The 25254-nt window shown below is 39.6% G+C and overlaps 1 protein-coding gene across 3 annotated transcripts in view; it reads left to right on the top strand.

Annotated features, from left to right (window-relative positions):
- Window positions 1–3808: 3808 nt before the first annotated feature.
- IL31RA (interleukin 31 receptor A) overlaps window positions 3809–25254 on the top strand; it is a 42286-nt gene continuing 20840 nt past the window's right edge. For 2 of the 3 annotated variants that reach the window (XM_063321089.1, XM_063321087.1), the window contains exons 1-8: window positions 3809–3939; window positions 13715–13796; window positions 15803–16099; window positions 17443–17563; window positions 19699–19880; window positions 21018–21169; window positions 24188–24353; window positions 24959–25041. In XM_063321089.1, coding sequence (XP_063177159.1) covers window positions 13745–13796; window positions 15803–16099; window positions 17443–17563; window positions 19699–19880; window positions 21018–21169; window positions 24188–24353; window positions 24959–25041 — 1053 coding nt within the window. In that variant the 5' untranslated portion in view covers window positions 3809–3939; window positions 13715–13744. Of the gene's footprint in view, window positions 3940–5205; window positions 5277–13714; window positions 13797–15802; window positions 16100–17442; window positions 17564–19698; window positions 19881–21017; window positions 21170–24187; window positions 24354–24958; window positions 25042–25254 lie in introns of all 3 variants that reach the window. The other variant, XM_063321088.1, reaches the window with a different exon arrangement.

The raw sequence follows: 25254 nt of genomic DNA, 5'->3' as shown, positions 1-25254 counted from the left end.
ACTTGCCTAACTGTTCTGTTAGGTCTGAAGCAATTTTTAATCACTTTGAAAGACTGAGAAGCCATTTTTCAGTAAGTCGATAAAAAGAATGTATTAGTCTGTCAGCACAGGCAACTATTAGACCAGAATACAGCTCCAAACAATTAAAAAAAAAAAAAAGTCCAACCCTGACCTTTCTTTTGTGCTCAGTAAAGAAAAAAATGGTAGCCTGGTCTGTCAAGGAGAGTTTAGGTTACAGTTTGAGTCTGTTTCTGTTGAATCACACTTCTGTTTTATGTATTGCCTAGTAGTGAAATAAATGGAAGTTTTCAAAATATTGGTGGCGTGGTTTCACGCTAGCTGGCAACTAGAACCACGCAGCCACTCGCTCACCCCCCTCCCCTTTTCCACCCTCAGGAAGGGGGTGGAGGGGAGGAGAGAAATATTAAAAAAAAGTGGGAGGGCAGGAGGGGGAGAGAGGGAAAAAAAACTCTTGGGCTGAGATAAAGACAGTTTAATAGAAACAATAAGAGAAAAGGAAAAATAACAATAATAATGACATAGGTCGCTCTCACTGCTCAGTGAATTGGGACCATCACAAGCAATGATCACAGATTCCCGCCGCCAGCTGACTCCCATTTATGTACTGAGCATCACATCTGTGGTATGGAATAGTCCTTTGGCAATTCCATCATTCTGTCTTTGCTTCTCTGGGAAGCTGAAAAAAAAGTCCTTGAATAGTGTAAACATGACGTAGTGACAACTAGAAACAATAGGTATTATTGACACTCCTTTCATGGCAAAAGGAGCTGTTTCCCAGGTGAAACCATGACAATTGGTATACATGCTGATGTACTACAGTACTTCTAAATAGCAGAGGGAATTTCAAAACCATTTCAAAACTGCAGCCTGCAGTGCAGCCTTACACCGGGGTTGTGGATGATGGGGAGTTGGCAACATCATATGAAAAAAAAAAAGGGACTTAATAGGCTACCAGGCTGAATCTGATGATTAGGTAACGAGGGTGAAGCCTAATGAGCGCTCCAAAAGTTGGAGCGGGTGCTGAGTTTGTGTATTCAAATGGCGGGAAAGAGGCACACGCAAAGAAAAAGCCGTACAAGTCATGGGAGTAGGAACAAGCCAATGAAGTGGGCATCACACCACCAACAGCTTGGCCTGAGACACAGGGCTTGTGCTGGGGGAATTTTGCTCTCAGACAGCCTGGTCACTTACAGACTGCAATTAGCAGGGAGAAGGTGGACTGGGTAGTTGTGAAGGCAAAAAACCCCAAAACCAACAAAAAACTTAAACTGTGGATGCTGATGGGTAATTACCACAAGTCATTGTGGTGCATGTGCAGGGTGAGGGTCTGAAATTGAACTTTTGAACTCTCAAGCACAAACCTGCTGCTTGATGACTGCAGCTGTGTGGGCTGCTTGTGACTTCTTGTAACAGCTCAACTAAACAAAAATAGCATTTCCTGAATCCTCCCATTAACGAATTGGCATTAGCCAGTGAGTAGGGTGACCATGCCTTGTGCTTTTGCATGTAGACTGTCACATGGGGAAGCCAGGGGCTTGGGGCGTGGAAAGAATCATAGAATACCAGGTTGGAAGGGGCTTCGGGCATCACCTTGTCCAACCTTTCTTGGCAAAGCACAGTCTGGACAAGATGGCCCAGCACCCTCTCCAGCCGAATCTTAAAAGTGTCCAATATTGGAGAGTTCACCACTTCCCTGGGGAGATTATTCCAATGGCTACTTGTTCTCATTGTGAAAAATTTTCCTGTCCAATTGGAATCTCCCCAGGAGCAACTTGTACCCATTACCCCTTGTCTTCTCCATGTGACTCTTTCTAAAAAGGGAGTCTCCATCTTCTTTGTAGACACCATTTAAATACTGGAACATGGTGGTAAGGTCTCACCTAAGCCTTCATTTCTCAAGGTTGAACAAAGCCTGTTCTCTCAGCCTTTCCTCATATGGCAGGCTTCCCAGTCCTTTAAGCATCTTTGCGGCCCTTCTTTTGGCCTTCTCCAGCCTGTCACATCTTTTTTGCGTAGAGGGGACCAAAACTGACCACAGTATTCCCGGTGTAGCCTGACAAGCACTGAGTAGAGTGCGATAATGACTTCTTTGTCTCTGCTGGTGATGCCTTTGTTGATGCAGCCCAGCGTCCTGTTGGCTTTCTTTGCCACAGCAGCACACTGTTTGCTCATATTGAGCTTGTTGTCCACTGGAACCCCCAGGTCCCTTTCCACAGAGCTGCTTCCCAGCAAGGTAGATCCCAGTCTGTGCTGCACTCCTGGATTGTGTTTTCCCAGGTGCAAGACCTTACACTTGTCCTTGTTGAACTTCATAAGGTTCTTGTTATCCCACTCTTCCAGTCTACCTGGGTCTTCCTGCAGGGTGGCTCTCCTTTCCAAGGTGTCCGCATCCCCACTCAGTTTGGTGTCATCAGCAAACTTTCGTCACAGTACACTTGTTCCCATCATCCAGATCACTTATGAAGATGCTAAACAGCGTTGGGCCACTTGTGACAGGTGGCCAGTTTGAAAAGGAGATGTTTACCACCAGCCTCTGGGTGCTGAAGGAGGTGAACATCCTGCAGGGAGAAAGATCTTGGAAGTAGGGAGAGGTCCTGGAGATGGGAGAGGTACATGGAGACAGACTCTGGAAGAGTTGGGGACCCTGGTTGGTAATGCTTGGGGCTGGTGGAGCAGGGAGCCAGCACAACTTCCCCAGACCAGTGCCCGTCTCCTTGACGAGAAGGGCTGATGGGCCTAAGTGAGTGGGTGAGAGAACCAATTGGGATGACAGCTCAAATGTCACTGGTTTTAAAATAAAGCTCTGTATCCATATCTACAGCTTGTCCTACCTGTGACATTAGTGTAGGATAAACACATTTGTTGTTATTATGGATCTCTTCTGGAACTGGGGCCGAAACCTCTGGATGACGTCTGTATTGATTGAGCTATTAGAATGCAGTATCTGCTCTTGGAGAGTGCTTAGAAAGGACTGGTAGTGCTTAGTAAGAGGTACATTACTGCGGACTTTGGATTTCCATTTACTAACTTCACAGTATCTCTCTTAATTGCAATAGTCCTTCTAGTTCTCATTGTTCTTATTCCTTTTCATATTGCTGATGGCCGCAGTTTTCTTCTAAGTCACTAACTGCGATACGTTAGCTTTAAAAGGGATCATAACTTCAGTTGTTTCTCTGACGGTGCTGAAGCCCTAAATAATGCACGGGGTACATAGGTGTGAGTGCTGCTGGGCGGCGGCTGTTACCTGATCCGCTTGTTTCACTGCCTGCGCGTACGCGATTTAAAGACCTCGCCGAATTGACTCATCTGCGTGGACGTGCTGCCGCGTGCGACGCTGTGTAGCCGAATGCTTCGCGCCTTGGAGAGATTTGTGCCGAGGAGTCCTAAAAACCGACAGCTGTGGGAGTTGCGGGCTGTGGGGCCGGCGTCCGCCCCCTCCTCCCCCCACCCCCCTTCCTCCCTTGTCCCTGTCCCCGAGGCGGTGGCCCAGCGGGGACGGGCTCCCCCCGCCCCTTTCGGGGATGCTCCCTCCCACGGGCAGCAGCATCCTCCTCCCCCCGGTAGCAGCATCCCCCTCCCCCGGGCGGTAGCATCCCCCTCCCCCGGGCAGCAGCATCCCCCTCCCCCGGGCAGCAGCATCCCCCTCCCGCCGGTAGCAGCATCCCCCTCCCACGGGCAGCCTCTCCGCGGGCGGCGGGGCTCGGCGCCGGTGCGGAGGCAGCGGTAGGAGCGGAGGAAGAGTCCGACACGGCTCCCCCGCGGGTGCTGGTGCCGGGGGGCGGGGGTTTCTGGCTTTCAGAATTACAGGAAAAAGTGTTACTCGTGCGGGGGGTGGTAACTTCCTATTTTGCCACATCCCTTCTCAGTCGCGGGGCGGCGGAGGTCCCTGTTGAGCCAGACGGCCGTCCTGAAGCTCCGGTAAGTGAAAAGATCTTTTTTTTTTTTTTTTTTTAATTTTTTAAGCAGAGGTCTCTCTGCTCTTTTTTGTTAATATGGAGCGTGGGAAAGTGTGTAATTCTTCCCCGGAGTGTTGCTGGGGTCGATCTTCACCGGCGGTGATGTGTGCTTGCATTCACATCTCTCCAGATGTTCATCCCAGTCTTAAGGCAGTGCATGCTTCTGTGTCTCTCCGGGCCAAGCACCTCCTTTCGGTTTCTTTCTTCCAAGTCTATGAGACAGTAAGAGTTGGAACTTCCAATTTAGCTGTTTGCATTTGTCTTTTTTTTGGGAAGAATATGATACAGATGCTTGGCAGTGTTTTTCTTTGTATGCACAGTAGTAAGAGTTAGTTCTCAAAACGTTTGCAAATATATGCAATCATCAAAGGCGGTAAGAGCTCTTTCCTAACTGCTGGCTGCTTCGATTTTTTGTATTCACGCAAATTTTCTCGAAGTGGCACATCAGGTTTAAATACACTGGCCCCATGCCTTTTCTATGCTTGCACAGCTTTTTCCTCCTGGAAACAAAATAATTCTGTATTATGCTTGTGTACACGTCTGTCATGAGTGTCGCTTGTGCTTAAGTTTGGGAAGCTGCACTGAACTTCTGGTGTGTAATGGTCTGTGTGACTGTTCTCTTTTGATGATGATTGTCTAAAATAGTTGAAATCCAACTTCTGTCCTCCATCTATGAATTAAGACACTAGGCAAGAGAATGTGTTCATGCTTGAAGAAAGCTTCACGTATTGGGCAAAAGAATGGAATGGTCAGTTCAGATTTTTCTGTCAGATAGAGGCTTATCAGTAACAACAGGTCTCGAAAGGCATAAAAATGTGTGTGAGGAAAAGCTTTAGGTTTATACCATAGAGGTTGCAGTACCAAACTTAAAGATCTTGATTTTTCTATAATAATAATAATGTAAGTCTGGTAATTTTTTGCATTATTTGGTGCTTGTAGGGATTTTTTTTTTTAAATTTTTTATTTTCAAAAAATTAAAAAAATTTAAATTTTCAGTTAAAAAATGCTGTACTCGGGGAGATTTCAAAGGGACATCTCAGGGAGACCTCAAAACGTAGCTGTTTTTAGTAGGTCCTATGGAGCCTGGTTTCACACTACCATGCCATGTTTCACCTAGCAGTTTTGACAGATATAAAAATATTTTTTCCAAAGTTTACAGTATAGGTAGTAAACAAAAGAAAAACTGGATATATAACCTCTATGAGATAATCTGAATCATCTTATGCAGGTCAACACCAAGATATTTGGGATCAAAGAATACAGAGGGTGCTCAACAGGACAAAAAACCCTTGGGAAGTGGTAAGATAAAGACTGTTTTAGGTGACTGTGTCCTCTGTTGGGGAAAAAAAGGGCTAACGTTCTGTTTAGATGCACAGTAACAGGCATAGCAGGTAAGTGCCTGGTAGTGATCTTATATTCCTCTAACAAGGTACATGAGGTGTTCTCAGCATCCAGCAGTGAAAGGTGGTAAGGAACAGGTGAAAAGAGGACTTAATGTATACTCTTTACCTTTATGTAAGGTTGAGATGAATATACAGAAGGATATTTGACCGTGGGAGTGTAAGCATGCTTCTTAATCACTGTGAAAAAGGTATGACATGAAATGATGTGTAGATATTGTCTATATTCCAAATTAACTCCTGAAAACAAGAATAAGTGATGCAATAGTAGTATAAACGCAAAACTCACTGTTGGGTGAGTCTGTAATGAGTCTGAGTTTGTAATGTTTTCTAAAATATATGATGTAATATTGTAACAAATGTAACCAAAATATTGCATGTAATCACATAGTTTACATGAAAAAAGGGACCAAGATGTAAAAATCAAGAAATTAAATCTTGTTTTGTGTTTGTAGCTTTAAGCCTTTTCCCTAAAAATCAAGTTTTTATTATGAGGTATAATGTATTAATTAGCAAATAGATATTTATTTTGCAGCTTTTTTATCTAGCTGAGCATTTTGTACCTTGAGACATATTTAGAGGCGTATTTGTTATCCTTGCTCAGAGAACAATGAACTATATTCTATTTACTAGCTATGTATTAATTATTTTTCTGTATTATTATCAAGCTGCATTGAGGTAAAAATTGGAATTTAAATATAATACACAGCATTTTATATTAAAATATATTAATATTCAGTATGCTGTTAAATATTGTTCTATAACAAAAGAAAGGGTTCATCAAAACATGTTTTGCATCTGTAACCCTAGGTAATACTAAACAAAATAGCTGTTACCAGCAGTTGTTGACTGAGCTGACCTTTCCTGGTCACTATGTCCTTCAGGACTTTAGAACAAAAGTATCTTATCCTTTTCTGCCTATTTTTTTTTCATTTAGAGACTGAAAGAGGAAAATGGCTTTCCTGCTTTTTAAGTTTCCAGTTGATTTGCAGCTTTTAAATTAACAAGTCCTTGAACTTGATGAGTACAGCCTTTGGGTTTTTCTGTTGTTTGTTTGGTTTTGGGGTTTTATTTTTTGTCCGCTGTGGCATCTTTATAAGAAGTTTCTGCGGTCAAAATTTGGCACAGCATTTCAAGGGACTCTGCTCCACACTGCCCATTCAAATGTGTCCGTAAGCTTAGTGGTTTCTGTTTTCTCCATAAATAAGTATTGTTGAATTTATTTACTGGTTTTGCTTTTCCCCATAAATATGTATTGTTGAATTTATTTAGTTCAAGTGATTTTAGTAGATTATGATAGCATTACACTTTAAAATAGGCTGTCATAATTTCAAATTTAAATTGGTTTATTTTTCAAAAGAAAATTCACCTAAGTCCTGTTTAAATCAAGTTATATTTAAATGTTAAAATTTTAAAGCCTATTCCTCCTAGTCTGAGGTTCAGTTGACTATTTTTAGCTCCGTTAAGGACTGTGGGTTATGAAACCAGTGTCCTCAGGATCTTCCACTCCAGTGTCTGTCATTTTTCCCATGGATGAGCTTGTCACGGCATGATTTATAGGGATTAGAATGTTGGGAAAAGCCATTAGCTGTCCCTCATATTTGCTGCTTCCTTCAGTATGTTTACATGACAGTCTCTTCTCTGACCTGTGTGGAGAAACCTCTGTTTTCTTCTGATGCTCACCGGTGCTTGCCCTTGATGGCGTCCTGACCAATTCTGGAAGCTGACGCTTCTATACCCTGTTTTCTAGGAAGGATACTGAAGGACATATTTGGGTCGTTTGCCTGAAATGTCCTCTTTCCTCTAGAATTTCTGTAAATGCTGATGGAATTCAACCTTGGAGTTCTGAAAACTGATGGTTATAGCTATTCCAGTTGCATCTGTGCATAACATCGCAGTTGTCCCAGAGAGGTCTCCTGACATTCAGCGTTGGCTGATCTTGTATAGGGCAAGGTCTGTCTCTCCCTATGGTATCTGGCTTGGCAGAGCAGTAGCAATTGCTACTAAACCCTAAATAGAAGACAGCAACGGCTATTGATCTTATTTCCTCTTTCATAGTTGTTAGAAGAGTGTCAGGCTTAGTAGGAAAGGATGCCCTGTCAGGTTCGAGCAAAGGTGTTGAGGTGTGGTCGCTCTCTTCTCACAAGTAACAAGTGATAGGACAATAGGAAATGGCCTCAGGTTGCACCAGGGAACGTTTAGGATGGATATTAGGAAAAATTTCTTCACCAAAAGGGTTGTCAAGCATTGGAACAGGCCGCCCAGGGAAGTGGTGGAGTCACTACCCCTGGAGGTATTTAGAAGACAGGTATAAGTGATGCTGTGGGACATGGTTTAGTGGTGGACTTAGCAGTGTTAGGTTAATGGTTGGACTCGATGATTTTAAAAGGCCCTTCCAACCTAGTTGATTCCATGATGTTATAAATTCTTGAAGATGACTGGGCTTACGTTTTATATAGTCTAAAGTCAGACTGCCTTTCCATTTATAGACATACCATGTTGTTTATTCATGGTGTAACAGCTACGCTGCATGCAGAAATATGTGTTAGTGTAGTTAAAAACGATCTTAGAATTGCGTCTGAATGGAAAAAGCTTTCCTGTCCTGAAACAGGGGAGAAGGGTGATTAAGAAATAGTCCTAAATAGAGTATGGGAAAAAGTTACTTTGGGTAATCTTTTCCTCTGACTTCTTTAAATTTTTAAACCATAGCTCTTCCAAAGAACTTACATTTCAAAATGAAAATGGAAAACTAGAGGTTTTGGTATTGAGAAAACCTTGTTCCTTGTTTCATCAACTATGTTACACAATTTTTTTATTCTTTTAATGACACCTTCATTGAGATTGCCACTTCCTGCAAGAAATCTGGCTTTGGTGAATCACTTTTTTAAGTAGTTGAAGAAGACAGTTCTATTCATGCTATTTGTTTAGTCGTCAGAATTTAGCTTTTATAGGTATCTTGAAGTGAAGCACTTCTGAATTTATGATGTGACTTTCACTCAGGAATGTTCTCTCTTCACTTTCACACGTGTGATCTCTTAAGTAAATGGCCAGAGAGCTGTTTAGTCACGTTATCAATATAGCGACAACCACGACAAGACATGAGCGGGGTTGTAACCTGCTGAACCCTGGTCTCTGACATCTAGTGACGAGCAGCTGGCATGTCAAATTACTGGCTGCTAATCGGTATTGGAGAAAGTGGAAGGAGATGCAACATAGCATCGGGACTGAGCCAAATGAGCAGCTCACAGCAGCTCTCATCTATTTCACCAACTTGGATGCCTGTCAAATCACGTAGCAAGTTGCTTACATTTGCTAATGTAGCAAAAATACGGGTTTTTTTGCTTAGTTTTCTGCTGTTTTAGCAAGTGTGTGATAAGCACTAGAGGAACACTAGAAGAGTGGGAAAAGGTATGTACGGGCCCAGGACAAGGAGTGCTCACTGAGCGTGGGTGGGATCTTTGGCCGCTCAAGCTTTCTGGTGAGCATGTGGAACTAGAACTTTTCAAAGGCTTGTAACTTGGCATTGCGGCTAGAGTTGCCGTGCCTGATCTTTCAGCGCTGCGCTCCACTGTGGTGGGGTATGCGGCAGTATGTGGTATTTTTTAGCACAAGCATAGTTCAGAAATGTTTTTAGAATTTCCCGATACTTTTGAGTTCCAATTCCTTGCTAAAAAAGTGTGGGATTGCTGGAGCTAATCAAAGGAATATGATTAAAAAAAAATGTTTTCCTTATTTGTGGAAATAGCTGAATTATTACATTTGGCTGAAATGCAGCCTCTTCTATCTCATGTGCCCGCAAAATAGTGAACCAGCGTATGTAGAATATCAGCAGAAACTTTTAGAGCTTTGCAAAGCTGTAAGCAAAAAAAGACAGTGGAAAATGTTTGATAAACTTGATAGGCTTTTTCCTTTTTTCTTGGTTTTGTTTTCTTTTTTTTTTTTTTTAATAGCAGATTGTTCTTCAACTCCCTGACAGAGTTTTTGCACCCTTTGAAGTGTTCTGTGCTTTAACCAAGGCCATGCTTCCACTCATACTGTCTTTTATTTTTTTATCACAAACTCACAGCAAAAATCTATAAAATAATTTAATTTCCAGAAGAAGGGTAATGGTTCCCAGATAAAGTTGGTGTCCATGTCAGCTCACGGTTGCTTTTTTGGCACCGGGTCTTCTGTTGAAATAGGCTGTTAATTTTATTAAAATGTTTCATAAACCGATCCTTTCCTAGGCTGGAAGGGACTTTGTATGTCCTACCTGGGGAGAACCATGATCTTCGTTTTGTTCTTGGTATTACCTGATTTATTTTTTTTGTCCACGAAGCACGAAAACCTATTAGCACTTTTTACCTAGAGCAGTGTAATCAAGTTCCGTATTGACAGCTGCTCTGTGGTGACAGTGCGTTTCTCTCTTTTTGCTCTATTCTTTCATAGTTGCATATATTTGAAATGATGACTCTGCCTATATGATCTGGAAGCAGTCGTGTCTTGTCACACTGTTATCTAATCTTACAGCAACTTTTACTGGATTTTGTTACTGTGTAGTTATGTTCAGTGTATCTAAGGAAGAAGTCAATCACTAGGGGAAATTTAATTAGTCACAGTCATAAAATGTAAACCTTGTGTTCTATGGTTGATGCAGACAAGTGGAAAGCCTGTGCTTTGAGCTATTGGTTTTAAATCATGAAGTCTTTAAAACAGAGAGTACACAGTGAGCTTTTATTACATGTTGCTAGCAGTTAAGTCTACAGAAAAGAAAGAATATAGCTTTATTTTTTATGTTAAGTGACTAAGCTCTTTCCTGTAAGCAATTATATGTATGCTTATCTTCACATGCCACACAGAGGAATTGGTATTCTCACAAATGAGTATATGCTCCAAGATTAAAGCCATATTCATAGAGCTGTTGCAAAAACATTTTACTTGACCAATAAAATTATTTAAAGTTTAAAAAAAAAAAGCTTATGCAAGTGTAGCATCTGTAACTCGTTATTGATTTGGTTTTGGCTTACCATTCTTCTTAGTTTTGATTAGGCACATCATCTTGTAGTGCACTTGGGTTTTTTGCTTGGTTTTGTTGATGTCGATAATCACCTTTAAAGCATGTTGGTTTTCTGCAACTATTAGTCTCCTAGCTAATGGACTACTGGCTACATCGGTGTTTACCACAGCTGTATAGCAATCATTGGTGTGTGTACCTGTTAAGTTGTCAAAGCCTTTTTTGAGCCTTCATTATGATTTTTCTTTATTTTTGAATGGAATGTAGTTTTCTTGTAGCCATAACTACAGGACTGAGTTTTTTACTTTGGTATCTTTCTTAAACTTTAAAAAATATAATAGGAATAAACACGCATTTTAGTGCTTACTGAATATATTCTTAGCTTTAACACAGTAGAACTTCTAGTATCTCATCAACATTGCTATGGACTATGTGCATTCTAAAATATAGGAAGATCTATCTAAATATTTTCAAGTCTGCATCTATTTTTAAATTCTGCACCTGCTGGTGCAGAATGTCTGGAACAATTGCTTAAGGTTCTTTGCCATCAATAGTGTAATTCATCTTTACTGCTTTGAGAAAAAGAACTTACACCCTAGGTAATTAAAGTAGTAATAGATTCTCTTTTTGTAATTGCTTTGTTTCTTGTTGGTACACATCTTGCTACAGCTGTATTTCAGGAGTGTGTCACTGCGTAAACTCCCTCATTTCTCTTTTTATCTCATGTGTCCTTTTTTTCTCCTGTTTTGCACTGTCATAGCCTCAAAGTGTAAAAAATACTTCCTGAAACAGACTGAAAATAACATTTAAGATGAATTCGGACAGAAACTGAGCACAAAGTATTTTTATACGATGGTTTTCTGGTTTAGACAACTGAAAAACTTCATTTTGTAGCAAAACCAAGAGGTTTTTGTGGAATGGAATAATCTAGGGTAGAACCCCTCTGCCTATATCCCACCTATAGATCTCTGTCCCAAGCAGTGACCTGGTGCACACCTGCTTCCTAGCATTGTCCAAATTGTGGGAGGAGGACATGCCTTTTTTGGTGTAAAAGCTCCTGGTGTTCATGTCCTGTCTAGGGAGATCGCACTCGCCTCCCACTTGGAGCCCTCCTGAGATACAGGTTTGCATGGAGAGCCAAATTTCCAGCAGCTACTTGGATAAATCTGAAAACCTTATGTGAAACAGGGATCCTAACTAACTGCAGCAATGGTAATGCCCACCTTTTGCTTATGAACATAGTAGCTAGAGCTACTTGTCCATTAAGCAGGAATACTGGGCCCTAGACCCTCATCTGCTGAAGGGGATCTGAAACCTGTTTTCTACAGGCAGATCTCCTGCTTACTAGCCAAAGGAGTAGCCTGGATTGCAACATATTCTGCCCTTCATGTTGGAGTCAGGCTGCTGCTTTACAGACAAGGGGTTCTTACAGACAAGCTGATGAAGTATGGGCTGAATGAGCAGATGGTGAGGTGGCCCAGGGAAGTGGTTGAATCACCATCCCTGGAGGTATTTAAAAGACGTGTAGGTGTGGCCCTTGGGGACATGGTTTAGTGGTGGACTTGGCAGTGCTAGGTTAATGGTTGGACTTGATGATCTTAAAGGTCTTTTCTAACCTAGACAATTCTATGATTGAAAACTGGCTGAACAATTGGGCCCAGAGAGTGGTGATCAGTGGCACAAAGCCTAGTTGGAGGCCAATGACTAGTGGTGTACCCCAGGGGTCAATACTGGATCCAGTGCTGTTTATCATCTTCATTAAGGATCTGGATGATGGTGCAGAGCATACCCTCAGCAAGTTTGCTGATGACACAGAGCTGGGAGGGAGGGACCTCGGCAAGCTGGAGAGGTGGTCTGCCTGGAACCTCATGAAGTTCAACAAGGAGAAGTGCCAGATCCTGCACCTGTTGAGGAACAACCCCCAGACACCAGTACAGGGGACTGACCATCTGGAGGGCAGTTTTGCAGAAAAGGCCCTGGGCGTCTTGGTGGACACCAGGTAGAACATGAATTAGCATGGTGCCCATGTGTCAAGTGGTATCCTGGGCTGCATCAGGAGGACTGTAACCAGCAAGTCAAGGGAGGTGATCCTTTCCCCCTGCTCAGCACTGGTGGAGTACTGTGTCCAGTTCTGGACTCCCCAGTACAAGAGAGACATGGATGTACTGTCCAATGAACAGCAACAATGATGATTAAGGGACTGGAGCATATGGGAGAAGGCTGAGAAAGCTGGGACTATTCGGCCTCCAAGAAGGCTCAGCAGGAATCTTGTCAATGCCTGAAGTGGGGGTGCAAAGAAGGTGGAGCCAGGCTGTTTCCAGTGGTGCCCAGTGACAGAACAGGAGGCAATGGGCACAAACTGAAACACAGGAGGTTCCCTCTGAACATCAGGAACACTTTTTCACTCTGAGGGTGACCGAGCATTGGAGCAGGTAAACCAGAGAGGTTGTGGACTTTCCATCCTTGGAGAGCTTCAAAAGCCATCTGGACATGCTCCTGGGTAACTGGCTGTGGGTGGCTGTGCTTGGGCAGAGTGGTTGGACCAGATGACCTCCAGAAGTCCCCTCCACTCTGCGATTCTGTGAGTGATGACAGCAGTGCTTGAGGCAAGGGAGTGTTTGATTTCTGTAATTTTTCCCCTGGAACCCTAGATTCAGCTGTACTTTTAGAAGAAATCATTCTACTTCTTTGCTTTCCTCCTTCTTACCTCAGAGTTTTGGGGTTTTTTGGCTGCACGGCAGTTCAGCTTCAAAGGGCAAGCCAAAGAGAGGTGCCTTCCCTTGCCTCTGCAGTGTCCTCAAGTCTGGTGCCTGGAGCACTTAGTTGGGATAAAACCAATGTGAGTTCACCCTCTCTTGGGTGGATGATGGCCTGGAACTGTTGCCCACTTCCTGAACAATTATTGTATTAGGTGCTGATGCGCAAGAGATGTGAATCATTCCTTCTCCTGCAACAGCCTTCCTTTTCAAAAGAATTCCCTCTGTTGAGTGAATCTGCTCAGAAGATGGCTCCGCAGGCCAGATGTCAAGCGGGTGTAGATATATTTCTTACCAATTCTTTACACGGGCCTTGGAAAGTAAATTATTTAGGTGGATTGGATTGCCCTCAGAAGGATTTCAGGTGCACTTACCTCTCTCTTCTTTATAGCATACATATACACGTATCTTTGGAAAACGGCATCAAATTTCTCCCATCGTGCAGGAAAGTAACACTTAGACAAAGCAGTACTTAACTTGAACACAAGTGAGAAATGCTGAATAGCCTTATTAACTCCTATACAAATGCCTATGAAGTATTACAGGGGCATCTTTGCTTGAAGTATATTATTTTTGTTTTTACGACAGCATTTCCTGCCCATAGTTCCTGAAAAGGAGATGTTCATCTGTTTGATTTGGATGTTCGTCCTGCTCTGCAGCTCTGTAGCAGGTATGTTTCCTAATTATTAGCACCTGTCTTGCCATAAGAAAGTTTTCCAAAAGGTAACCTTCTCCAAATGAAACGTCAAAGAGTTCTGAAATGAAAAAAATGTATTCTAAAAATAGAAGTGAATAGGTGATTGACTAAGTAGTGTACAGTATAGAGAGAAAGATCAATTTATATCAGTCTTGATGTCCTCTTGTGGAATGTTAATTGCGATGGATTTGTTTTCTTTTGTATTTCAAGTATTCAAAAAGAGAAGTATTTTAAAACTTACTTTGTTTCCCTGTTGCACAGGATATAGAAGGGTAATCTGCATCTGGAAGTCATATCATAGTTCACTTCTTGTTGGGTTGCAAAGGTGGTAACTTTGGAGATCTGCTGATGGATCAAATTAATGTTTGTGTAAAACATGAACACTTAAAATGCAGCTAATGTCTGCTGGTTTTGGACTGTTTTAAGTCAAATATTACCTATTCAGAGATTCATGCAATGACTACTAATGTTGTCATTCCTAATTTTAAATGTCACTTAACAACGTGTGACTATTGATTTTTTCAATTTGTTATTTTAATTTTTTTTAATGTGGTAGTATCACAGTCAGTTTAAGCCAGTGCAGGTAACTTCTGAAGTTGGAAGAGCAGGTAGTTCCGCACTTCCTCTGCCTCTCGTCTCCCTCTCCTTCCGCTGGAGCGCATGTTTGTGTGGCTAGTTGTGAAGTGGCGAGGAATCCGATCTGGAGGGAGAACGATGTTATTTTTTGCCAGGTTGTTATTTCTCATCTGTATCAGTTTCCTTTTGGTTCACTACGCAGGCACCTGCGGCGTGCAAAGGGGATGACAGCAGCGAGGGTTAAAAATGCTCCTTGTGTGGTGGCACTATAAACTGATTCTGTTGAATATTATAAGTTGGAATAGGAAATCACGAGGACAATAATTGACATTTCACATGCAATTTATTATATGCAACTTAACACACAACATAAATTTATTATATAGTGGTATTTGTGGCTTAAATTGTTTGGGGATTACGTGGAAGAGCGGGGCATATGTTTGTAGGAGCTTGGACAATACACGAAACAGTGCAGGTAATTGCTTGCAACTGATATAAAGTAAAATTTGTGCAGTAGAGTGTAAAACAGCCATTAGTATAACTTTGAAACATAAAGAAATTACTTAGAAACAAAAAGGACACAAAAAGAAACATAGGAAGCAATTTACTGTTAATATACCTGAAAGGAGAGAAATGCCAGAAAACAAGGAAGAAAGTTTAATTCTTGATTCCCTTTCATTACTACATTCTAGTAAAGAAATTCTATCTGTAGAAGTTGTTTGGTTTTTTTTTTAAATTTTATTTAACAGATTACTTATGAAATTTAGCTTCAAGAAATAAGTAGCAGCAAAAAAATAAACAGCTAGGTCCTTGCAGGACTCTAATGGGTGATTCACGCGCTGTTTGATAACTTTGTTTCTGAATTAATTCATTCGGCCTGCTTCTGGGTTTTCCTTTTACATGCATTTTGCATACAATTCCTGCACTGTATCTGGCAATATAAATCCTATGAGGGGTAAAGTACTAATGAGATATTAAATATATTTCAGCTTAGTTGTAAATCTACAACTTATCAGTTTGATGTATTTTCTGATATAGCAATTAGTAATGATAACATCTAAATGGTATGCATTTTACATACCTTTTACAGGAATGTTTTTAACAACAGATTTAAAAGACAAGAGTCTTTTTTTTTCATGTTCAGCTATTAGAAAACATTCAAGTTGAAATTTCTGGGAAGGTATAGAAACATCATTCTTATATAATACCTATGTTAATATAGTAATCAATGTGAACTGAGTTTCCAAATAGCAATACCTGATTCAAGTGACTGAGCGTTTTATTTGAACTCCATATGAAAAAAACCTAATTAAATGATCTGTAGACAACAAAAAAAGTTATAATTTTCCCACTGGTGTTTTAAAAGGAATTAGGTTATGTGTTATCTTTGATTTTGTTTTTAGATGAGAACTCTATCAGAGATGCTGACATTTTTCCTTCATCTCCTGAAATTGAAAGAGGATCCACCCTGAAACTCTTTTGTGTTCTTGGAAAACGCTACACACCTCACAGAAATGCAAGCCACATCATCTGGAAATTGAATCATGATTTGATTGCCCAGGAAAACTATAACATTGTGAACGAGACTGTATCTAGTATAACCATCCATAATTTCACTTACAGCAAAGCTCATGTGAAATGTTTCACTAAGTACTTGGGCAAGGAACAGCTTCTGGTTCACACTGAAGTTAAATCTGGCTGTAAGTAGAAATGCGGAAAAATGAAATGTAACATTTTTCAATAACTTCCTGTAAAAAAATACTTTTAAAACAACTTTTTTTTTTCTTTTTTATTTTTTTTCCCTGAAATAAAGCATGAAATTGCAGTCGTTCCTTACTGACAGTGGTCCATAGCTTCTCTGACCCTGACTTTTGGCCAGCTGGAGTGAGTGGAGGTTTTCTGTTGAGTTTAGAGTGTGCTGTCTGTCCCTTTGGTTATGTCCTTTGTCTACCCTAGACAACTTGAGCTTTCTCCAGGGGGGGAGAAATGTTCTGTTCCAAAGAAATCATAATTACAATTTCTTATGGAGAAGGTTACAGAATAAATATGTATGCAAATTCTCTAATGTATTGAACAGATTAAGTCCAGATCATAGTTATGTATGCCTGGGGGTCCCATTCTAGTAAAGAAGCAATAAATACAGAAAAATACATCTGTGGAATAAAAACCATCAGAAGGTGTTGCCTGTCTGCAAAGTCTAGTGTGCTTGTCAAAAAAAAGAAAGATCTTTTGAGTATTATATTAGGTGGGACAGAAAAGTACTAATGTGGACAGAGGGCTTTTTCAACCAGTTTATTTCACTGGGTGCAGTTCTCTTCCTTTCAACTCAAATTTCTTCTATCAAGTGAAGAAGTCTGGCTTTAAGAAAGAAGTCTTTGACAGTGTCACATTGTAATGGATGATTTCAGACTACAGAGATGGCAGAGGATTGTTTCTTTGTTTCTTTTGTGTAACCTTGTTTATAAGATAAAGAGAGTCCAGAATTAGTGACCTCTACAAGGTCACATGGATGTGTTTCCCAGGAAGTTGTCTTCTGCACTCTGAGGTCACGCAGGCTCCTCAGATTAGGGGTTTCCATAGGGTATGTGGTTAGACACCCGGAGAAGGAAACCACGAGGAGTTTTATCTTTCAGAGAATGCCTTTTCCTGAACTTTTGTGTTGTTTCTTTATTTCCCTCTTACTCTCTGCACTGGCCGTGATCTACAGGTGTGTAGCAGTGCGTATACTTAGAGGTTCAGGACAATGTATGTAGTGGTTTGATATAAGGTTGTTAATGAGTTACTGCAAAAATACCTTCAGGCCCACTTAGTTAAGTACTTCTGAGAAAGAGATGGAGAAAATGTCCCTTTTTCCCCAGGGAAAGAGAGAGTGGTTTTGCTTTTAGTTTTGTGAGGAGTTTTGAGGGCAGTAAGTAATTATAAAATAAAGTGCTATGCAAGAAATTTGGTGAAGTTTGCCATAATCTGCTTTTTGACCAACAAAATCAGTTACATGTTAAAGTTACTTACTTTCTTTTTTTTTTTTTAACCTGTGTCATTGTAGTTCCACCAGACACACCGGGAAATATTTCCTGTATTTATTACGTTGAAGCCAAACTTAGCTGCACCTGGACATCAGGAAGAGAAACAAATCTTAGGACAAACTATACTCTTTACAAAAAAATGTAAGTATAGGATGTATTGGGAATTGTATTGCTGGGGTGGGGCCACCAGCTCCCTTCTTCTTATATCCTGACTTCTGTTTAAAGAGAACTTGGAAAAAATCATGGAGTTCAGAGTCATGGTATTTCCTCAGTAAATTCAATTAATTTGTGGTTAGTAATGGTTGAAAAAAGTTACAATCTGATAACTTTTTAGTACGCTGTCTAAAAGAAATGAGCATTCTTAACCCAATATTCAGTAGACACATGTTTACATCAAAATTGATGTTCACTTGTTTCCTTGAAGTAACATTACTAATTAGATCAAAAGCTGTGTGACCCCGGGTACAAATGGAGAATGGAGTCACTTTGTGGGAGTGTTACCCAGAAACTTTCTGTGTTACTAATGAGACTTGTTTTGGATGGGTAAAAAAGGTTAATTCCTCCTCTATTTTAAACAATTCCCAGTTAAAACTGTTCAAGCCCCTGCTACTCTGCTTGACACCAGTAGGGTTTAACCTAAGGACCTTTGGAGTCACAAGGTTTCAGTCCTTTTTGGATTGCTCGCATCTGGGGATTTGTATTTACAAATACAAATTATGTTGCCCCTGCTTTTTGGTGTTTTTGTGACCCCATTATAGAAGCATAAATACTTGATCCTTTTGAATAAATTTTAAATATTGTTTAGGAGCTTACTTTTTCATAAGTTACTGTGAAAATGGTGAAATCAGTGTTGTTCCAAAGCAGATCTCAGATAAAATTTTGGAAGCGATAGCACAGATTTTGGCCCAAGTATACTTGTCAATCTGTTCTTCATAATGGTGCTTCATGTAGTGCTCTTTTTCTGCCTAATCATGACCATAGGTAATATGATTTCATGAAGAGTTTTCTAAAATGTCTGAAATTGTTCTTGAAAACTGGAAGGATTCGGACTCCAAAGGAGACATTTTCTTACTATAAGTTATACTAGCATATGGTATCTTTTTTTATTTAACCGGTAGGGCGGGAGAACATTAGTTTTATCTCCATTTTAGGCTTCACATGTTAGGCTTCCACCTTCATTAGGTGGAACTTTCTTACTCCTTCTGGTGTTTCCACATTTCATAACTTAGCTGAGTTCGTGAAACCGTAAACTAGAAGAGCTACTGAAAGTGAGTTTCAATATTGTTCCTTCCTGTACCAGCACAAATTCTTCTTTAACCACTCAGTGAACTGGATTGCAGAACTATTTCCAGTAAAATCTAACCATTAATGTTAATCCAGATAACTCCCCAGCTGAGTTTACCATATGACTAGGAAAGCACTGGTACCAGGGGGCAGGGAGCTGTGGATGGGAACAAACAGCTTTGCGTGTTGGGGAAGGCAGGACTGCTCCCTCTCGCAGCACTGCAGGCTTACACGAGATTCAAAATGTTCATGAAATACCAGCCTCAAGATGCTTTTTGATCTGCTTGCTTACTGCATGATGTGAAATATTTAGCACAGGCCCCGCATATGAGTTTTTATTTGTTGAAGAATTTCTCTGTGGGTCAGTAAAATAAATTTTGTTAGCTTGGCATCCCATACTACTTATTATAAAAGTATATGCTGTAAAGACAGCGTATTATCAGTGTGTTCTTTCAGGAAAGTCCGTCAAATTTCTATTGCCTTGTAATAGCTTGGCAGTGGTACAATTTGGCTTTTCTTTTTCCCGTATTTAAAATATGTATAACAGCTTGTTATCAAGTAGTTCCATGCAGCATGTGTTACAAGTATATCTATCTGTATTTTTAAAGGAGGTCTTGTGTGGAGTTACATGATTTCACTTCTCTTTGGGATTTTAATCGAAAATAACAATATCACGTGGATCCCCTATTAATGGATTTTTACTCTTCATTACTGCTAATGGGAAGTTGTCTTACTCATTGCAATTAAAACTAATTGAGTCTGTGCAGGCTATTTTTATGCATTTGCAGGAGCAGTACAATTAGGAGAGAGTATTCATTTGCACAAACATATAATCTAAGGAGAAGTTTACCAGTAAAAACGTAACCTGCAACCTCAAAAACATATAAATAATAATTTATATGTTTATAGAAAAGAAATCCAACAATCAATTTGAGTTGTTCTAAGAAAATCCTCTAGTTTCTAACTCTTTTTTTTTCCTCCTTTGTTTTTAGGATGACAGGAGGAAGGGTGACTGTTCTTAATACAGGGGGCTCCTGCCGAAGCAAAACGGAGTCGTGTTCGTTTTATTATCCAGATATTCCATATAGTAGTTCTTTTTGTTTTCAGGTGAAAGCTGAAAATGTTTTGGGTGAAGCCTCATCAGAGTGTGTTCCTATACCTATGGAAAAAATAGGTAATTAAAAAAAAGAGTGAAATAAAGATAAAGCGGTGTATGTTGAACTGACTGCACCCTCCCTAGTTCTTTTTCTCTCCCTATAACGTACAGGTTGGAAAATGCTGAAAGTTATCAAAGTTAGTTTATGTAGAGGGCATTTGGTTTTAAAGTTATTTGGATTTAAATTGGTTTCAGTTAGGAAATGCCATCTAATTTTAATTGTTAACTAAAATGACAAAGTCTCTGAAATTACATTGAGGGCTTAATAAAATGTTTCATCCTTTCCAATTTTTTTTCATCAAAATTTGGACGCTTCCAATTTAGTTGAAGCAAGTCTCTTGTTATGTTTTAATTGTTGTCCTTTTCATGTAAAATTCTTTGAGCTGATTGGTGGTACAGCATCAATTTTCAGAAATTTCTTGGTCTTACTGAGAGGTGGTGAAAAATGATAGCGTGCTGTATTCATGCTATGAAATATCTAACTACAAAAACATTTTTTTAAGCTAATGTCTGATGTATCCATTATAAATTACTAAGTTTTTAATTATTGACAAGTAAAGGCCATATACTAAAACTTTTTGTCAAACTCAGTGGTACTTGGGCTGTACTTTTGTACTTTTGAGTGGTACTAGCTGTCAGTGCAATATCCGGCGGTAAATGCATAGTGATATTATGATTTCGCCAGGTCCACCCATCATAAATGATGGCAGTAAGCTCCGCTATTCCACTTTCTGGTTAGGAAAGTTAAAAAACCACCTGTTCTGCAATTCCCAGGAGCTTCTCTCCCCCTCAAATCCTTTTCAACTGAATTCTTCCCTCTTCTGCTGTTTTGACTTTGGCATCCCAGCTCCACTTCATTTCTTTCCCTTGATGTTGTCTCTGAGTAGTATGCTTCAGTGTTGACACAGATGAAAGAAATCTGCGCATCTGTTTGAGAGTGAGTTTGTCTGCTCTAAATCAGTTAAGGGTGCAATCTCTCTTACAGAGAACTTCCCATATGTAGGGTTATTTTTATAAAATAGACCATCATGTGAATACCCTGATAGGATGTGCACTATTGGGATAATAAACTTCTTGAAACACACATAGGTGGAGCAATTCTGAACTTTTATAGAATAATTTTCCCCTGTTTATGTTTTTGTTTCTCCATTCTAGAAAAATTTGAACCTCCTGAAATACTTTCAGTTAAAAAAATCACTGGCATAAGGCAGTTGCTTACAGTAACCTGGAAAATGCCTGAGAAGATTAACCCTTCACAAGACTTATTTTGTGATGTTCAATACAGAAACTTGTATTCAAACTCTTCGGTAAGCTACGTTAAGTTTCTTCTGAATTTGTGACTGATTTCTTAATGTTATAATAGGCTAAACAGGAAAAAAAAAGGCAACAAGTAGCTGGAAATAATGATTAGAACCTTATTATTTTAGTGGAGCATTATTAGGTATGCATGACCTTAAGGTCTTTGTCTTGTTATCTAGAATGAATTGTTCTCTTCCTTTTGGTAAAAGTCTGTTTTGGTACATACCGTACTTCTGAATATATTTCTGTGAAAGGCTAAGGGGGATCTTAGGCTAAGGGATTACACACACAGTCAGCCAAAATATTTTATTTTGTTGTCACGTTCTGGTAATGAAAACAGCATTGACTCCTAACCACGACAGTTGAGTCGGATTGAGATGTACTAATGATACATTAATTTTCAAATGAATCAAAGTATAAATTTTTTAAGATGGGAAATAACGTAAGTTATTTTTCCAAGTTTGTCTTTCTGACACTTAAATTGAACTGTTATAGAAAAAACCCAGTACTTAGTGATTTCCTTCTTTCAGATGGCCTGTTCCAATGCTCCTCAGTATGGAAGTGACTCTGTTTGCAGGCTTACTGTTTCCTCTTCCAGACTTAAGAATGGGCCAGGTTGATTGGCTTGTGTTTTTAAGTTCATTAAACTGAGATGTCTGCCTTGACCTTACTATTTTATGCATTAAATGTGTAATTCTGGGAGAGAAGAATTAATCAAGGTAACCTAAAGCAGTCCTCAGGGCTTAAAAAAGTTCCTGATACTAAAGATGTTTCTAATTAGCATCCTCCTCACATTCTCATGGCAAGCATCTTTACCGTAGATATGACATATTAATTGCTGGATTCAGGATATAGTATTTGGGATGATCTGATGGGAAGGATGCCTCAGGTCCACACGGGGTCTTAGAAACTGAACTAATATATATTCAAAATACCTGCTCAAGATGTTTATCTTTTTGGAGTCAAGACACTGGTGTCCTTATGCTTCCATGCATATGAGATCCATCCCAAATGTTGAAGACATTAATGTTTTTTATGAAAATACAACATTATTGTATATTATGTCTATTTGTTGGCAACTGCATAAGAAATCACTTGTCTAATTTTTCCCTATCAAATACAGTCTACATCCAGTTTCTTCCTCAGAACCTACTTGCATTTTTCCACAGACATTCTAGAGAAAAAATAGTAGCCATGATCAGTAAAAACAAAAATCCAGTGAGTTTAGTTCTGTAGGATCTTAGACAGCCATGATTCGTAGTTTTGTCAGTACCCAATCCAATGGCAACAGCCAACAAAGGCAGTCTCAAACCATCAGTTAGATGATATAGGAGCTGTTTTTCTGTCTGTCAGTACATATATGCCAAAACCAAAAAAAAGTTGTTTGAGCAAATACCAAATATTTTCTTGACCTTTTAAGCCTTGCTAACAAAACTATCTAAATAGATTGCTGTGAACTGTTTTTACTGAGTGAGAAACAGATGACCTGTTTTTCTACTTGCCCATACTAAGTTTCTAATTATAATTAAATACTCTTAAGAGCCTTTTGGCAAGTAACTAAAAGCTAGTATGGAGTGTCTGCAATTCTATGTCAGGTTCTGCAGAAGGTTGATAACTGTTTTGAAGCCCTTTCTATTGCAGGTAGGCTGAAGAATCTGTCACCTAGCAGTGGTTTGTAGATCCCTGAGTTCATTCTCATAGAAGCAGTTTTCTGGTTTTGACATTGAGTCTGTTGAGACTCAACATGGACTAAATGGACTAAAATTTTCAGTTTCATTAGGCAGTACACTTACTATTACGGTGTTCAAAGGAGTGGATGCCTGCATTTTGTATCGTTATAGTTTGATTCGCTTTTTATTTGAGGGTTCAACTGGTGGAAGACAAGAATTTCTGCATGAGTTTTTGCCTTTGTTGTTGTAAATCTGCATGACGTTACTACTTCAGATTGGCTCTCAAGAAGGAAACTTCCTTATTCTAAAACTTACCTTTGCTGACCTTGTTAGAATTAGACAGCTCAAACATTTATTTTAGTGTTTTTCTGTTTCAAATATCTGAAATATGAGAGGAGGAGACTTGTTAATTATTGATTAATTTTTGCAACTTGGAAGAGAAGACGTTATGTTGGTGTAGTGTTTATATCAATCATTCTGTACACAAACACTTAAATCTTTCTGTAGTTCATTATCTTCTACTTCCCACTGTCAGTCCAGTTGAGTTGATGCATCAACTCCAGTTCCTGGTGTTCATGTCTTCTTTCACCTTTTGTTTTGGAACAACAATCTAGCTTCTGACTTCCATCAGTGAGATCTGAATGGGCTCCTTTTAAGACAAGGAAATTACTGTCCTTGTCATTACTTTTCCAAGAAGATATTGCATCAATTATTTTTTCATACTCTTGTCTTCCTGCGCCACTTAAAGGCCCCATCTTTTTTTTCTCTTGGTACCAGAATTTTCTATGTTTTCATTGGTCTTTTCATTTTAGTCATATGCTGATAACCTTTGGGATGGCCTACAGTCACACTGTTGTATGGCTAAAAGCTAGAGGACCCTGTAACTCAGAAACAAAAAACAAGAAAAGAAACAAGTACCCAGCTGGGTCACAAGCTGCAGTTGGTCACTGCTTCCTCAGGGATGCTCCTACTGTGAGGTGGAGCTGTATCCAGGTCATGGTGGTGGTATTGGCTTTAGCAATATCCACTTTCTTCCCACCAGTGGGAAATGCCATCATCCAGCACCTGCTGTGCCAGCACAGCTGCTCTAGAACCGCATGTGAGCTGCACACAGTTCAAGCCACAGGTCAGTCAGTGCAGACCTAGTTTGGTCTCAAGTTTTTCAAACCCTTCAATTGTACAGGAAGAACGAAGATGCTACACAGATAAATGAAATATGAAACAAGTAATTCTGAGTTTCAGAGAAGTGAGGTGGGAAACGCGAAATAACATCCTTTGTGTTATTTTTAAAAACTACATCATATATCTGTATGCAATTTTCTAGTAAGTAATTTTTCTTCACTTATCTACTTTCAGGAATTTGTCACTGTCCGTCTGAATTCTGCAGAGAAAACAGGATCATGGAATCTCACAGGTCTGTGGGACTCCACAGAATATTCAGTTGCCATTCGGTGTATCAGTGTTGTGTCAATATTCTGGAGTGAATGGAGTAGAGCGAAAACAGCGAGCACGGAAGAGAAAGGTAGGCTAACAATTTAGTAAAATTTTCTTTGGTTACTCTTTGGGGCTTTAGGATTTAATAATGGAAAACTGTATTTCAGCATATTATCAGTCCATGGAATTTAGAATTTTGTTGTTTAAAAAAAACTGTGTATTTTTTTTAAGTATAGAAGAGGGAAATCTGAAAGACAACAGAAAAGAGTGTAGATTTGAAAGGTGATACAAAAAACGTAGGGCTACGGAAGAAGAGGGGTGAACAGACAGACAGTGAAGAGAGGAAAAATTAAGAGGGTAGATGGAGACTGAACATTGCGAAGTAGCAGAAATGTAGTGTAGCAAGTATGTTCAATAAAATTAGTTATAAGTAGAGAAATTAAATTGCCAGTTATAAAACAAGACTAGAAAATCTCTTCCAGAACTTAACAAATAAAAGAAAGCAGAAAGAAACTTATGGAAAGAGAGAAGCTGTACTAATCAGGGAAAAAAAGCACAACATTACACAAGGGAAAACTTTTCAGTAAGTTGCTCTCCAACTGTACTTTTGAAATGTTTTGATTGTTCTTACCATATTACACTAGCTTTTTAATATAACGACAAATCTGAAGATGTTTTTGTGTCTTTAAATAGCTCCGTCAGAAAAAGTGGATTTGTGGAGGGTAATTGAGTCTTCACTCTCATCCGGAAGCAGATCTGTACATCTTATGTGGAAGGTATATATTCTTGTTGTGAATTGATTATCATATCAATAACCTGCAGCTGATATTGTGTTGAAGTATTTTAGTGTTGTAGGACATATGACTGCCAGGGGGTTTTGCTGTCATCAGAAAAAATACTCACTGAACTAAAGCAGAATTGAAAAGGCTTTTGTTTTCTGAATGGTAAATGGATAGAGTTTTATGTTCAGATCACTGGAAAATCTGATA

Source organism: Chroicocephalus ridibundus, chromosome Z (assembly GCF_963924245.1).
Source record: "Chroicocephalus ridibundus chromosome Z, bChrRid1.1, whole genome shotgun sequence".
Lineage (NCBI taxonomy): Eukaryota > Metazoa > Chordata > Aves > Charadriiformes > Laridae > Chroicocephalus > Chroicocephalus ridibundus.
The sequence above is the reverse complement of the archived record's forward strand: the minus strand, read 5'-3'. Positions and strand labels throughout refer to the sequence as shown.